Source organism: Aedes albopictus, chromosome 3 (assembly GCF_035046485.1).
Source record: "Aedes albopictus strain Foshan chromosome 3, AalbF5, whole genome shotgun sequence".
NCBI classification, from domain to species: domain Eukaryota; kingdom Metazoa; phylum Arthropoda; class Insecta; order Diptera; family Culicidae; genus Aedes; species Aedes albopictus.
The window spans coordinates 1,372,148-1,386,946 of record NC_085138.1 but is presented as its reverse complement, the minus strand read 5'-3'; the positions used below and the strand labels follow the sequence as shown (position 1 = coordinate 1,386,946).

Below are 14,799 nucleotides of genomic sequence, written 5' to 3'. Positions count from 1 at the left end.
AGAATCTGTATCTAATTTCTCAGCCATTTCGATGTGAACTGCTCTACTAGACATACATGTAAAAATCACACCCCAACGTTTTTCTCTTGATCGTTTTACTGCAACTTCAAATGGACCAAAGTAATCCACTCCAGTATGCGTAAATGGATACAAGAAAGATTCGGTCCGATAATCTGGTAAGGGTGCCATCATGGGTGGTACTGGTTTTGCGTTAACAATAATGCATTCTTGGCAATATTTCTTGACCTTTTTCAAAAGTGACCTTTGTTTAATAATCCAAAACTTTTGAAGAATAGCTGCAATCACGACATTGTCATTCTGATGCAAATACCGTTCATGATATGTCTTTACAATTAAAAAAGAAATATTATGTTCATATGGTAATATAATTGGCTTTCTTGCTGATTCGGGTATGCTTCTTGCGTGTTCCAATCTTCCTCTTGCTCTGAGTACTCCATGATTATCAAGCATTGGACTCAATTTTCGTAAGTTGCTGGATTTTTCAATTTCTTTACCTTCTTTCAGTAATGTTACTTCCTCTGCGAAACAATCCCATTGAGCTTTTTTGAATATCGCGTTTTCAACCCATTTTACATCATCATAATTAGTGCTACGATCAAAATCTGTTTTATTTTTAATCCAATCGGTAAACTTTTTTATTATTAGAGTTCGCTTAACCAAACGCCACCAGTCCGAAAAATAATCGTCCTGAATAAAAGAGTAAGGATGTATTCTTTGATGAATGTTTACATAGTTTCTCAGCTCTTCATCAGTTTCCATACTTACTGTCCAGTTTGGCCAATAACTTTCTGATTTTCTTAAAAACGATGGTCCATTGAGCCATAATGATGCTCCCTTTTTAATTTTTGTACCTTCATCAGCAGGGTTTAATGATGATTTTATATATCTCCATTGATCCATTGAAGTTGTTTCTAAGATTTCAGCAACTCGATGAGCTACGAATTGCTTATACCGCCTATGCTGACTATTAATCCAGGCTAGGACAGTTTGACTGTCTGACCACATGACGCATTTTGAAATCGAAATTCTTAATTCTTTCTTTACGGTATTCAACAATCTTATCCCTAATATTGCTGCTTGCAACTCTAAACGTGGTATGGATAACATTTTATTCGGTGAAACTCTTGCCTTTGCTGATACTATATTCACATCAGTGCCATTTGCAGTAACACTTCTCAGATACACAACGGCAGCAAAAGCATTTTCCGAAGCATCTCCGAACATATGCAACTCATAAAACAATGCATTTTTCAAGGTCATACATCTTGGAATCTTAAAATGGGTGACAAGTTTAAGCATATCTATCCAAGAGTTCCAAAAATTTGATAAACTATCTGGTAACTGGCTATCCCAATCAGAAGATTCTTTATGCCATTTTTGTAAAAGAATTCTACCATGAATTGTGAAGTTCGAAATTAACCCTAAGGGATCGTAAATACTCATTACAAACGAGAGAGTTTCTCTCTTTGTAATCAACCTTGTGAATTCCAATCGATCAAGTTTTAATTGAAATTCGATCAAATCAGTTGTTGTATTCCAATAGATACCCAATACTTTATCAGTTGGTATTTCTTTATTCTCGAACCATTTTATTTCTGAAACATGAAGTCTTTCTGAAGGAATAACGTTGGCAAGCTGTTGCGAATTTGTAATAAAATTTCTTAGATGAAATCCAGCATACTGTTGAATATTTATAACACCCTGAACAACTTCAGATGCTTCTTTAATTTCATCAAAGCTATCCAAATAATCATCAACATAAAAGTTATTTTCAGAAGCCTCAGAAGCCTTTGGAAAATCATCCTTAAAAAGCTGTGCATTATAATTTTTCACTGCTTGAGCACAAGCAGGAGAACACGTTGATCCAAAAATCATTGATTCCATCACATATACGCTCGGATCCCTATCGGCCTCACATTGTCTCCAAAGGTATCTTTGTGCAGGCTGATCTTCCATAACAATTTTTATTTGCTGAAACATTTCTTGTATATCCCCTGTAACAGCGATTTTGAACTCTCTGAATCTTAGCAAAACACCGAACAAAGATTTTACTGTGTCAGGACCGGAAAGCAGTGCTGAGTTAAAAGATACTCCTTCTACTGCTGCAGCTGCATCAAAAACAATTCTTGATTTAGGTGGGACTTTGTTTTTATTTGTCACAATAAAATGAGGCAAATAATAGGTGTTTGGATGTTCCTGTAGTAGCTCACGTGGGCTAAGCTTACGGGCATAACCCTTTTTAACAAATCCTTCAAATGACTCAATTGCCCATTTTCTTAGCTCTGGTTTCCTAGCTAATGTCTTCTCCAATATTTCCAAACGTTTGAAAGCATTATTAAAACTTGGAGGGAAACTCATGCTTTCAGTTTTCCACAATAATCCTATTGAGTAATGTCCGTTTTCATATTTAATTGTATTTTTAATAATTGATTCAGCTCTTTCTACTTCTGCTGATTTTGGTAATTTATTAACGACGTTGACTCCAAAGTTTTCAGTAGAACAATAATTTTCAAAAATTGCTCTTAAATCTGTACTTTCATGCTCTCTAATGCAAAAAGAATATGAAGGCTCACCTCTATATACCTTACCGAAAATCAACCATCCTAGTTTGGTACGCGCTGCCATCGGCGAGTTCTCGTCACTTATCCTTCTGTCGGTCGTCAACAACAAATGAGCGTGCTCCATACCAATTAAAATCGTGGGCTTGGCGTTGACGTATCCCTGAACTGGAACATCAGCTAAATAAGTGAACTCCTTCTTCATGTGTTTAATATCCAATGTTTGCGTTGGAAGTTCAATGTCCTCGATGGTCCTGACATCCTTCATTGAATAAGTTTTTCCTCCATGTCCGCGTATCCACAGCTGTACTCTTCGGCTAGGTGATTCCTTTGAAACGTTCTGCGTCCAGGTTAATTCCAGTGGTTCTGACCGTCCATGGAGCCCAAGTTTATCCGCTACCGATTGATCCAAAAGGCTTAATGACGAGCCGGGATCAAGGAAAGCGAATGTTTCCAAAGAGAGGTTTCCATTCTGCAACGTTACTGGTACTATTTGATAATATACCGTTGATTTTCGACTTCCATGATGATTATTGTTAGTTTTGTCCTTCTCCAGATTTTGATTTTCCTTGGGTTTCTCGACGGCTGCTTTATGCAATAAACGATTGTGCATTCCCTTGCAACCGTCTATTTTGCATTCTCGCTTGCTTCTGCAAAACTTACTACCGTGTCCTTTGTTCAGGCAAGAAAAACACAGTTTCAATTGTTGAATTCGTTGTTGCCTTTGCTCAACATTGAGGTTTTTCAATATGTTGCACTTGAACGTTTGATGCTCATGCTTACAAATGTTGCACTGCATTTTTGAAGGATTGTTATGAATATTGATTCTGGGCTTTTGTTCCTTTCTTGTAGGTGGTGCTAATCTCCGTAATGTCGTTGCGTGAGTTTGCAGCCACTTATTCAAATCATGGAGAGTTGGCTGACTGACATTTCTTTGAAGCGCTTCTGTCCATGTTATCTGCATACTAAATGGTAGCTTTGATACTATGTCAGTAATTAACCGATAATCATGAAGGAATTCTGGCTTGGCCAATGTTTCCATTGTCACAACCAAATCGTCCAATGCGTTAGCAATATCGATAGTATGGAGTTTGGGTTGATTCAATGTTTTTATCAGCTCGTTCAATAATTGCTGATAAATAGCCTCCGGTCTCCCATAAATTTCTTCAAGCCGTTGCATTATTCTAGGAACATTAGCAGCCCCTATCATCAAATTTGACACGCTCTTGGCAGCTTGGCCATACAGAGCTTCTTCCAATCTTGATAAATTTTCGAGATTGGTAAATCTACCTTCGGCAGATGTGTCCTTAAAAATGCTTTTGAATTTCGGCCATTCACGAGCCTCTCCACTAAATTTTGGAAGCTTGATTAATGTTTGCCTCGTCGCATTTAAAGAACCTTCAGACTGACGTCTGTTTGCCACATCTTGTTGAATTTTCAGCGATTCATTTAGCTGGTTCGCTAAATCAAACTTCACTTTTACGTCCAATAATGTCGCTCGTTCGATTTCCAGATATTCGCATTTGGCGCAAAGGAATCGCTCTTCTTGTGACGGCGTATGCTTAAGGTGCACACAACTAAGGTGGAACCACCTATCACAATCGTCACAAGACACCATATTATCCTTGGTGTCAGCTTCCTTGCATAAACGGCAGTTTCCGTTCTTATTTTCCACGAATTGGAACATAGCTTTTGATTTTGCCATCGCAAATGTTCACTTTACTCTCACCTGGTTGTTTGCTGCTACTTTGCTTCTCTGTTTCCTTTTGCCGGATCTGCGCGTTCACTTCTGATGACAGCTTCTAAAGGTATTTCCAAACCTTTTTGTTAATTCACACACTGCAGTTTCACTATTTTCAAAAATGTCCAATGTCCTAGTTTCACTTGAATTACCACTCTGGGTTTTAATATTCAACACACAAGGTATTTTAGACACGATTCGTGAATATCTATTCACAACTTTCGAATGTTTGCCACTATTGGCTCAAGATTTGTAACAGTTAAATTTTGTGACAATGCACAACACTCAGACTGCACTCCTGGCGACAGTAAACCACGTTACAAAATCAATCACTGTAGCTATTTATTACGACAACTTTTTATATTGTCGGAGTCCTTTCCACTTATTCTAGTTGATCTCCGCGCGCCGGTATCACTGCACAATTTCAACACAACGTCGCGAGTACTTTCCTCTCTGGTAGTTCACCAAAATGTGACGCCGGAGCTTTACGGTTTTCGGATGTAGAAAACATACACTGTAGAACTGTGGTCTAGAACTAACTTTATTACTAATGCTAAGCCTTATATATATGAATGAATGTACAATACATTCTACCTGATTTGACTCATTATCTTTTGGGTCCCTTTCTTATTATCTCTACTTTGTTATCGCCGCCACTATCGGTGCGTCACTATTTTCATTACAATTTATGGGTCTCTTTCTTGGTCCTTCGTAGAAGATTAGTTTATGACGTAATTGTCTTGGGTAGCAGAGAATTATCAACTATGCGCATATTGCAACTAACAATATGCCATGCGGTGCGCTGCATAACTTAAGGAAAATGACAACTTGAGTTTGAAATGCAAATTGATTGATTCGCGTTCGTTACATACACTCACTTGCTATTTTCTCAGCTCAGAAGCGTGCAATCAAGAAACGATGTATGGACGACTTTTTCCTTGTGGTTTTGTCTAAAATTTTGCCGAATAGAGTAGAAGTCGCACACGAGTCCCAAAGTCGTGACAGAGATGTGAAAGCGACTCTCCACGAGGTGAGTGTAATTTACATTCACCCCGTGGAGAGTTGTCTTTGCAGCTCCCTCACGACTTCGGTATGCGTGTGCGACCTCTTCTCTATTCGGCAAAGTTTTAGACAAAACCACAAGGCAAAAGTCGTCCATACATCATTTATTGACTGCACGCTTCTGAGCTGAGAAAATAGCAAGTGAGTGTAACTCTTTGAAAGTGAGTGTTCCCATCCCTGCTTGCCGCCAAATTACTATAACACTGGATACGCCAAATAATCGCTGCCCCCCCCCCCCATTATCAGAATCCTGGCTCCGCTACTGGTCACTGTGATTGGTGACGCCTACTATAGATTGCTTGATGTGCCGTGAGTAGTTGCCGACTGTTGAATATGTTATTATAAAACTACCATGGCACAAAAACCACATAAAATTACAATAATTACAGCGTTGCCGGAGAAGGCATATAGTTTTTCCTACAAATATAAAAATCTAGCTTTCGAAGTCTTTGATAATATGAACCACCACGGTTTTTTATGTTGAAGAAGAAGAACTTATTATAAGGAACAACTTTGAAAAATGTCAATTTCTTGTTATTGATCTGATCTAAGCCTACTTGGACTTCCACAAGCGCAATGGAAATGCGTGTTCGATGGACAAATTGAAATTTTGATTGCCTGTCGGCGTAGGGAGGGAGTAACAGGCGACTGAAATGTTGAAGTGGCTCCGTAGCTTAGAGAGGAATAAGAAGTTCCTGTCTAGCGGATTGGGAGTCGAGGGCTCCATTCCCAATGAACACGTCGATTTTTTTTCGCAATCTAACCATTTGTTCGCAATTTACAGCTACAAGCCCAAAACGATACCGGAGTACACACGATCCAGACTATTTCCGATGGACAAGGTGAAAGCATGTCGGTGGATCTGACCGAAGCCACCCTTGGACAGGATGGGCAGCTAATCATCACCGGTGAAGATGGTCAAGGTACGTTACTCTGTCTGCATTGTTTACCCAAATGCGCCTTTCATGTTGGAACTTTCCATTCTCGTTTCAGAGTATTCATACTCCGGATTCCCGGTAAGTGGAATGATAACAGTTCCAGTGTCAACCCAGATGTATCAGACCATGGTCGCCAACATCCAGCAGTTACCGAACGGAAACGAAACGGTGTGCATAACGCCCATGCAGGTACATAACCAAAGCCAGACAGTGAATCTTAACAACCGGACGACTGTACCCACGCAAAACGTGACCATTTCAACCAGCAGTAGTAATAATGCCAATGTCAGTAACCTAACCTACAATAGTCTCCTTCAGAGCAACGGTACTTTCAATATCAATCACCTCAAGAGGCCTCGGAGCGATTCGAGTATTGCTAACGTTAGCGTAGCTAATGCTGCCGCCAGCATAACCCGTCGAAACCAAATTGACCAAATCAATCAAATGCTAGCAAACCAAAGTAAGAAAATCAATGTGATAGCAAATAACAATAATAATAACATCCAAAACGCCCTCAATAACAACATTAAAATTAGTCTCTCGAAAGAAGCGACCGGCGAGTCGGAAGAACCGAGCCAAAAATCCACTTCCTCTGCCACTCCAACCCCAACGGTTTCTGCCCTGTCTCAGGGTATCGTCATCCAACTGAACGGGGCCATCCTGAACAAGGATGTAGACCTCTCGGCGGTCATCGAAAAGCAAATCCAGCTGGTGAAGCAAGAACGCGAAGCGGCACAGCTGAGGAGTCAGCAGTCACCTCAGCAAGCGCTGCCGACGACGCAACAAGACGATAACTGCTCGCCTACTGTGCCCAGTTCGATCAAAATGGAGGAAGCCAGTCCGGAGCATGGGAGCGAGATGGACGAGGAAGAGGAAAATGTTTATGAAACCGACGAGATTACCATTACCAGAATCTAGTTTACTTAACATGGAAGATTGGACAATTTCTGATTAGTATTTACGCAAGTCCAAGTTTGACCAATTGGGTTTGGTAATGTTTTATTTGGCCGATTCTCCGATGGCTGCGTTGATTCGTATGTGTGTTTCAGCGACCGAATCTCAAAAATTTACCGAGTCTCTACACAAATCAACTTAGTGAGGGTCATGTCGCTGTTAAGAGTCGTATCTTGTGACAGAATAGAACAAGTGTGCACTGTTTGAAACGGTCAAAGACCTTGACTAGAACGTACTATAATTTCAAGGACTTATGACGCAACGTTTTAAATTATGTTACCTTTGGTTACATTGTTTCAAGCATATTTTTAGTAGAAATAGGTTGAGTTTTTGAGTGTAGATTTCCTCTTCATTTTTTTCTCGTATTTAGTTAATGAATATTTTGAAGAAATTGACAGGTCTGCATGCGTAAACTTACTCCAATAAAACAAGTTCTGCTTCCAAACTCTTCAATGACGGTACAAAAATATCAAATAGTCAATGAAATGTGCCAAAAAAGAATCACCAAACAAGTAAAAAACAAGTTATCGAAATGAAGCGACCATTCATTTTGTATTCGAACGCAGTTGGCGTTGAATTGTTAACAACAATCAAAATGACAATCTAGTCGGCCTAGCCTGTTGCTAAGGTGCCATTCACCCTTTTCTTGGTAGACTGATTGCAACCTATACAACGTTACATTTTAGTCGTTAGCTTTAGATGATTGTTGCGCGTTCATTGAGTGCGTGAACGTAAGCTCTGATTAAACCCCTATTTATTGAGCAGAATGACACACAACAGGAGGGTCACAAAATCAACACCAAATCGTGCAATTTGATTTTTTACGAAGCGAATTGTTTTACTATAAATAGACAATTTATTCCTTATGAAAACCATTTATTTATGCTAGTAGTCATTGCGTTTCGTGCCATTACACGAACCTAGTTTTAAGTCGTAGACCATATTGAGTTTAAGTTCCAAATGTATGTTTTCATATTTAGTTTTGTGCCATTTTTGTTTAGTGTTCGTGCTTTGCATTATTTATTTCCCATCTTTAATGATATGATTTCGTGTGTTTGTTTAGTCATTCGGTAATTTGTAAGTTGTTCACAATGGAACAAAAAATCATACTTTAAATTTGTATTGCAATAAAGAGCGCAACTTTTTATTTCCTGTGTTTTATTTAGTGGTATTTTTTGGTTGGTATTCCTGAACGAGCAAAGTAGACTCAAGTACTATTGCGTGTAAAGATCGTAAACCATTTGCTAATTGTAATCTCATTATCTCTTTCCAGATGTGTGATCTAGTGAGTAGATTTTACTTGTAAAAGTTTTGAAGTAGCTATTTTCTGAACTGTATTTTCCGTACTTTATAAATGGATTTTTAACTCAACAAACGCCTCATTTTCGTATTTCTACCCAGGTTGAAAACGGCGAAACCATGGAGACAATAACAGTAGGCCCTGGAATGCACCAGATGATGATCCAAGGTCCACCCGGTTCGGAACCGCAAGTACTACAGGTGTTAAGCTTAAAAGACGCCTCCGTTCTGACTAAAGCAATGGCCGCCATCGGTGAAGTGAAAGACGATGCCACAATTTCCATCGAACACTAAAATTTAACGGAATGATCATCCCCTTGAGCCACCATCATATCTCCTGTTGCGTTATTTTAAACCCAAAACCAAACCCTTAATCTAGTCAAAACGTGGAAAATTCTATTTTCCACACTCTGGAGGAACATCTCTAGTCAAAGTTTTAGATTCCGGAAATTTTGTTAAAACTCTTAAAATGTAAATAAGTCAAATTTTCTAAATACTCCAATCCTAACCTAAGAGAAACTATCGAGAATTTAAATCATGGTTCAACACAATCATCGTTCATTCAATCTAGTCGGCGTCGGCGTTGGATCAATGAACTATTTTCCCGCCGACAAAGCAGCCCTTGTAAATAGAAATTCGATATATTTCTCCATTTGTTTAGGATAATTTCAGGATTGCTGTGAAAAGTTCGTGTGAATCACAACAGGAAATGGTTGATAAGCTAATCTTGTCTCGACCTTAGTCCCATTCTGCAAAGTAGTTTCGTCTTCTTGTTGTTAGCTTATGTACTATTGACTGACAATGCTTCAGCTAAGTATAAGAACTTTCTATATTTTACTAGTCAATTGACATCGCGTGCAACATTATCGTATAAGTTATTTATTTTAAAACACTTTCTAAGATCTCAGATTTGGTTCCAAACCCCCTATTAACTAATCCCTCGAAATGCCGTGCACCCATTCAAAAAAAAAACAAAAAAAACTATCGCAAAATGAATGTCCTTGTAGCAACTCCAGTCTCTGCAAAAAAAAATAACGAAAGCCAATCCAAAAGAATAACACAACACTAGAGGAAAAGACTGATCCATCCTGAGGGGTTAGACATTGACAACTATAAAACACTCCAAAACGAGAAACTGTGATTAACGGAATGTACTATAGCTTCTGTTCGCATCATTTGTTTTATCTCTTTTGTTCCCGCCTGCTTCGATGATTGATTATTTATTTTATTTTATCAAACCGTATTTATTGACTAAATTATTTATTTATTTCGAAAAGATGTATTGAGCAAATTTTACGTGAAATGTATTTATTATTACTATTTATCGGAGAAGAAATAATCAATAGAAAAAAAGGTATTGAGCAATCAGCTTGTAAAATTTCGTACACCCGAGAGAAAGAATTCATTTTTTTATTCCCAAACAATAAAACAGATTGTTCCTTACGTAGAATCACGCAACTAACGTTAAAAAAAAGAACCCAAATTCAGTGTACAGTGGGGTTCAAAGTTTACGTGCCCACCCACGATCACTCTCGAGCGCGCAAACAAGGTGCGTATGAATATTCCAAACAGATGGAACAGATTTAATAACAAGTAACAAAAGAAAGCAAACTATTTTTGTCGCTGTAATAATCCATGTGCAGATAATTCATCAATGTAAAATAACACCGAATTCATCAGACAAATAAAACATGATATGCGGAAAAAGTCGACTGTTGTTGAGTTACACTTTATAATAGTTGATATCACAGAATCCAAAATTCTAAATGTGGAATCAGTATTTTTTTTTTATATGGATTTACTAAGACGGGGATCGTAGAAGGCTGTGCGCGAGAGCGGCTACGTTCTCAAAACTGTCACGCGTTTTGGTTCTATGATGTAGTATGTTCGAAATTTGTTGTTGGAATTCTGGACATTCTGGCATTTTTTATTGCTCGAAAATCAATTACTTATGGGAAGTTTTGATTTATGTATGAATTTTTTTATTTGTTTGTGTATCTTTTATAGTTTATTATTGCTTCCAATTTTCATTGCAGGCAATTTACAAATTATTTATGGAAACTTCTTAATTTATTATGGGGCGTTTAATTGGCTGCCCACACAGCGTGAAAGACAGCTGAAGTGCTGGGCACTTCTAAAAACGCGGACACCGTCTTCAGCCAGAGGCTGCACAGACTGAATGAAACTTAAACACTAGACAAGGGACACACGGAGCATGGCACCAGTGGATACGGAGAAGAATCTATTCTCACGAAAAGTTTCATCGCCCGGAGCGGGAATCGAACCCTCACCCCATAGCATGGTACGATTAGAAGCTTGGTGACCCTAACCGCACGGCTACGAGGCTCCACAAACAAGGCTTCAAGGCTACAAGGCTTCTTGACACTGTTCCAAGCGACTATCCCCTTCTGTTCAACACCTTTCTATTATTTCTTGGTTCGAATCCGGTTGCCAACAAAAAATTTTGTTTTAATTGTGAATCGGGTCCATGGTAGATTTTATCCTTTCAGGACGCGCGCCATCAAGCAACCGAAACTGCACCGCGCTCGCACTGTATACGATAAGCGAGAGTTTTTGGTAGTGTTATACTTTTTACAACAGCGCGCGTCCTGAAGGGTTAAAAAAATAATCTGTTGAGTTAAAACAAATCTCAGTCTGTACAAATTTAGTGGCGTTGTGTATTTAAATTGACCCTGAAGAATAGTAAATGCAACCATAACCCGTTCTCGAGTGCAGCAGCTCGTGTCACAGTAGGCGGTTAAATTAAAATAATATTTGTCTCATTAGTTCCAAGTTAAAGAACCAAACCGGTCGTTTTCTTTTACTCTGCAAAAGGTTATGAGCGCGAGGCTGGCCACAGCTTGAAGAAAAGTTGAAAAGATAAAAAAAATTCGCGATGAGCCGTCATCAGCAGAATGGACCCAACCATCGAGAAGCTGAAGGGACGCGAAAACTACTGCACGTGGGCGTACGCGACGAACATGACGCTCATTCACGTGGTGCGCGTTATCGGCCGTCCCGACAGGACAGTAAATTGACGAGGAGGTTAGTTTGCGAGCGTTGGCCAGGATTTTGCTTGAGCATGGAGACGACGAACTACAGCCTGGTGCAGGATGTCCAGGAAGTGTGGAAGCAGCTGCGGAATGCTTTCCAAGGCAACGGCCCGCCTTAGAAAATTAGCTTGTTACGAAAGCTGACCTCGATTCGTTTAGACAGGAGAACTAAACGTGGGAGCTAACCAGTCTTTCAAGCGAAGGCAATGCGTCTTAGAAGGAAACGATAACTACTGGTGAGATCGAGTGGTACAAGGCCCGCTTGGCCGTGAAGGCACGTCGCGACGTCGTTCCTCCCCAAACGCTTCAAAATGAAGGACCTCGGCGAAGCGATCTTTTGCCTGGGATTGAGTTATACACGAGCGGAAGCTGTAGTTAGATCAGGAACACTACATCGACAGCGAGTTATTACGGTTCAACTTGGCGAATTGCAACCCAGTCTCTTCACCGGCGGACACAAGCATCAAGCTGGACAAATCAATGTCACCGGCGATGCCGGACGGGACCTGCGAAATGATAAAAAGAAAAAACTTCCTGATTTCCATTTTAAAACAAGCTGATCCGGCAAACGTCGTACTGCCTGCCTACTGCGTTTTTTGACGTACAGCTCCGTAGAGAAATGCCCCACATATTCATCAGTATGGGAGCCCCCCTTTCCAGTGTGAGGATGGTTCTCACACTATGCTAAGAACCTTCCCCGGCCCCAATATTTCACGCCGATCAGTTCAGTTCAAATTATTTTTATATAGGTATATAGATTATTCCTGCAATAGGACACATTCGGTGTAGTACTAGAATTGTAGTAATGAGCTGAATTTTTCTATGGTGAGAAGGTGAATTCTTCGTTTCTGTAATGTAATGGTACAAAGTGTAGGTCACGGTGTACAGAAGGTGATATATTCCCGAAATCTGACAGTTTTTTGATGACGTAGTTCGAACGATTTGAGATGATCTAGTACTCCACACCAATTTGATCAACGTGAAAAACGATTAGAACGACGTCACATGTTTACATCCAAAATCAGATCCTGGTCCAGAAGTAACTTTAGAAATTTTAGCAGGAATTCCGAGATGATACAGAAATTTTTCCGAAGAATTGCCACAGAATTTTCACAAAATTGTCTACATTCGTTTCTTAGAGAATGCCTCATGAAGGATTCAAGAATTCTTTGTAGTGGTAATATTTAATCTGAAATCTCACCGGAGATTCTTACGTGAAATTATTCTGAGAGTTAACGGAATATTTTCCAAAATCATCAAAAAGCCTTTGAGAAATCTTCTAAGGCCTCCCCCAGAAATTGTTAGAAAAAATCCTCCATATTTTTGTTTCCGAATGATCCTTTAGATATGACTTGAGATTTTTTCCGGGGATGGCTGTGAGAATTTCTCCTTCAGGAGTTCATCTAAGAATTCTAAGGAAATCTAAGGAAATTCTGTCGAGAAGTTCTTCAGAAATGTTAGCGAGAAACTCCTCTGACGATTGTCTAGAAATTTTTGAAAAGACTTCTCCAAAAATTTTCCTCTGGAATTGTTTATCAATTTATTACCAAGCAATCCCTAAGAAATGTTTCTAAGTATCCTCCAGAAGTTCCTCCAAGGATTCACCATTCCTCTTGAAATGCCGCCAAAGATTCTTTCAGAATATTATTACTTTTAGAATTCCTAGGAGGCTCTTCAAAATTTTCTCTAAGGTTTGCTCATGTTGTTTATCTGAGGAACTGATCGTTTGTGGGAATTCCAAACAGGGTATCTAAATACCGTATTACCCCGCTGGTTCGACACGTTTTAATACGACACTTTTTAATTCGTACCCCGCTTATTCGACACTTGTCGACAGTGTTCAAATGTCACAGCGGTGTACACTGTTTACAAAAATAACATTCCCCGATTTTTAATACGATTTTACATGTTCTTCAAAACAATCCCAGGAACAAATTTTTACAAGCTCCAAATATAACATATAGAACGGAGAAAATAATTAGTGGAACCAAGAGTGAAACTTTATTCGACCAGTGAAACTTTATTCGTACTTTTCCTGACGAAGTACCAGAAGACTTTATGATTGATCTCCCGAAAAATTATCAACGAAATTCTGAGATAAACTTAGTAGGATCGCAGAATAGGATTTTTTTATCACAAGTTATGATGGTATCAGAGCACAGACAAACAGTCGTAACTCTTAAAGAAAATTCATCAAGAACTTTTGCCCGGTGCCATTTTCATGAGCACACTGCTACCTGTTGGTAGAACCGCGCACGACACTGTCAGCCATGATGGATTTCGATTTGACGTTTTGCTGACACGCACACTGCTACACAAATTGCCTGTAATTTTCGTTTGCATCATTCAGCAACGTGTACACTGGCAAACGTCAAAGCGATCGAACACTACACGAAAAGAAATTTAATTATATTATTTATAAAGATTGATTTATCTTTTTTATTAGATGCGTCCTAATTGCTTCTATAACATCAACCTATTGAAAGCTAAAACATTTTCTTATACCATGTATAAGTTTTGTGTTATGGCGAAAAAGTATTAGTTTAAACAAATATATTTGTTAAGGTATTGCTTTGAAAATTCACTCCACTACAAACAAACGGCGCCATCGTGTTCAACGTAAGAAGCCATTGTTGCTCTCGTGTGGTTTCGGCACCGAAGAAGTGTTTTTTTGCCGTTTTTGTGTAATTCTGAGCTTTAAGCGCTTGCGGATTACGGTAGGTATTAAACCATAAATAAGTTAAAATGTATGCAGGAGCTTACATAAAGTTTCTCTTCCATAGAGTACCCTTGGAGCCATGACCACCCTACCTGGAAAACGGTCTCAATCGAGATCCCAAGAAAGTCTCCAGGATGCCATCGGAAAGCTCTGTCCGGAGCGTTTATTCAAGATCCTCGGTTCCGGAAGTACATAGTGACAAATTACAGCTAAACACGCAGCAGCTCTGGAGATGTTGCTCGGAAGATCTCGGGCGGGATCTTGGGAGGAGTTCAATCCAACGATCCACCTTTCAGCGAACGTGAACGGTTGTGCGGGCCAATGAGGAGCAGCTTCGAAAAGTTATTTTGAGAGCAGCGTAACCGATACAGGTCCGTTGCAGTGATTCAAATTAATAAATAAATGATTTATACAATAAAACAATTATGTCTGATGAGCGTCTGAGTCGAAGTTT

General features: G+C 39.3%; 1 protein-coding gene across 7 annotated transcripts in view; it reads left to right on the top strand.

Moving 5' to 3' along the window:
* LOC109398246 (DNA-binding protein Ewg) overlaps positions 1-10,285 on the top strand; it is a 28,265-nt gene extending 17,980 nt beyond the window's left edge. For 5 of the 7 annotated variants that reach the window (XM_019670571.3, XM_019670570.3, XM_019670567.3 and 2 more), the window contains 2 exons: positions 6,167-6,305; positions 6,376-8,421. In XM_019670571.3, coding sequence (XP_019526116.3) covers positions 6,167-6,305; positions 6,376-7,238 — 1,002 coding nt within the window. In that variant the 3' untranslated portion in view covers positions 7,239-8,421. Of the gene's footprint in view, positions 1-6,166; positions 6,306-6,375; positions 8,422-8,547; positions 8,560-8,675 lie in introns of those variants that run through there. The other 2 variants (XM_019670572.3, XM_019670573.3) reach the window with 2 other exon arrangements.
* Positions 10,286-14,799: the final 4,514 nt, after the last annotated feature.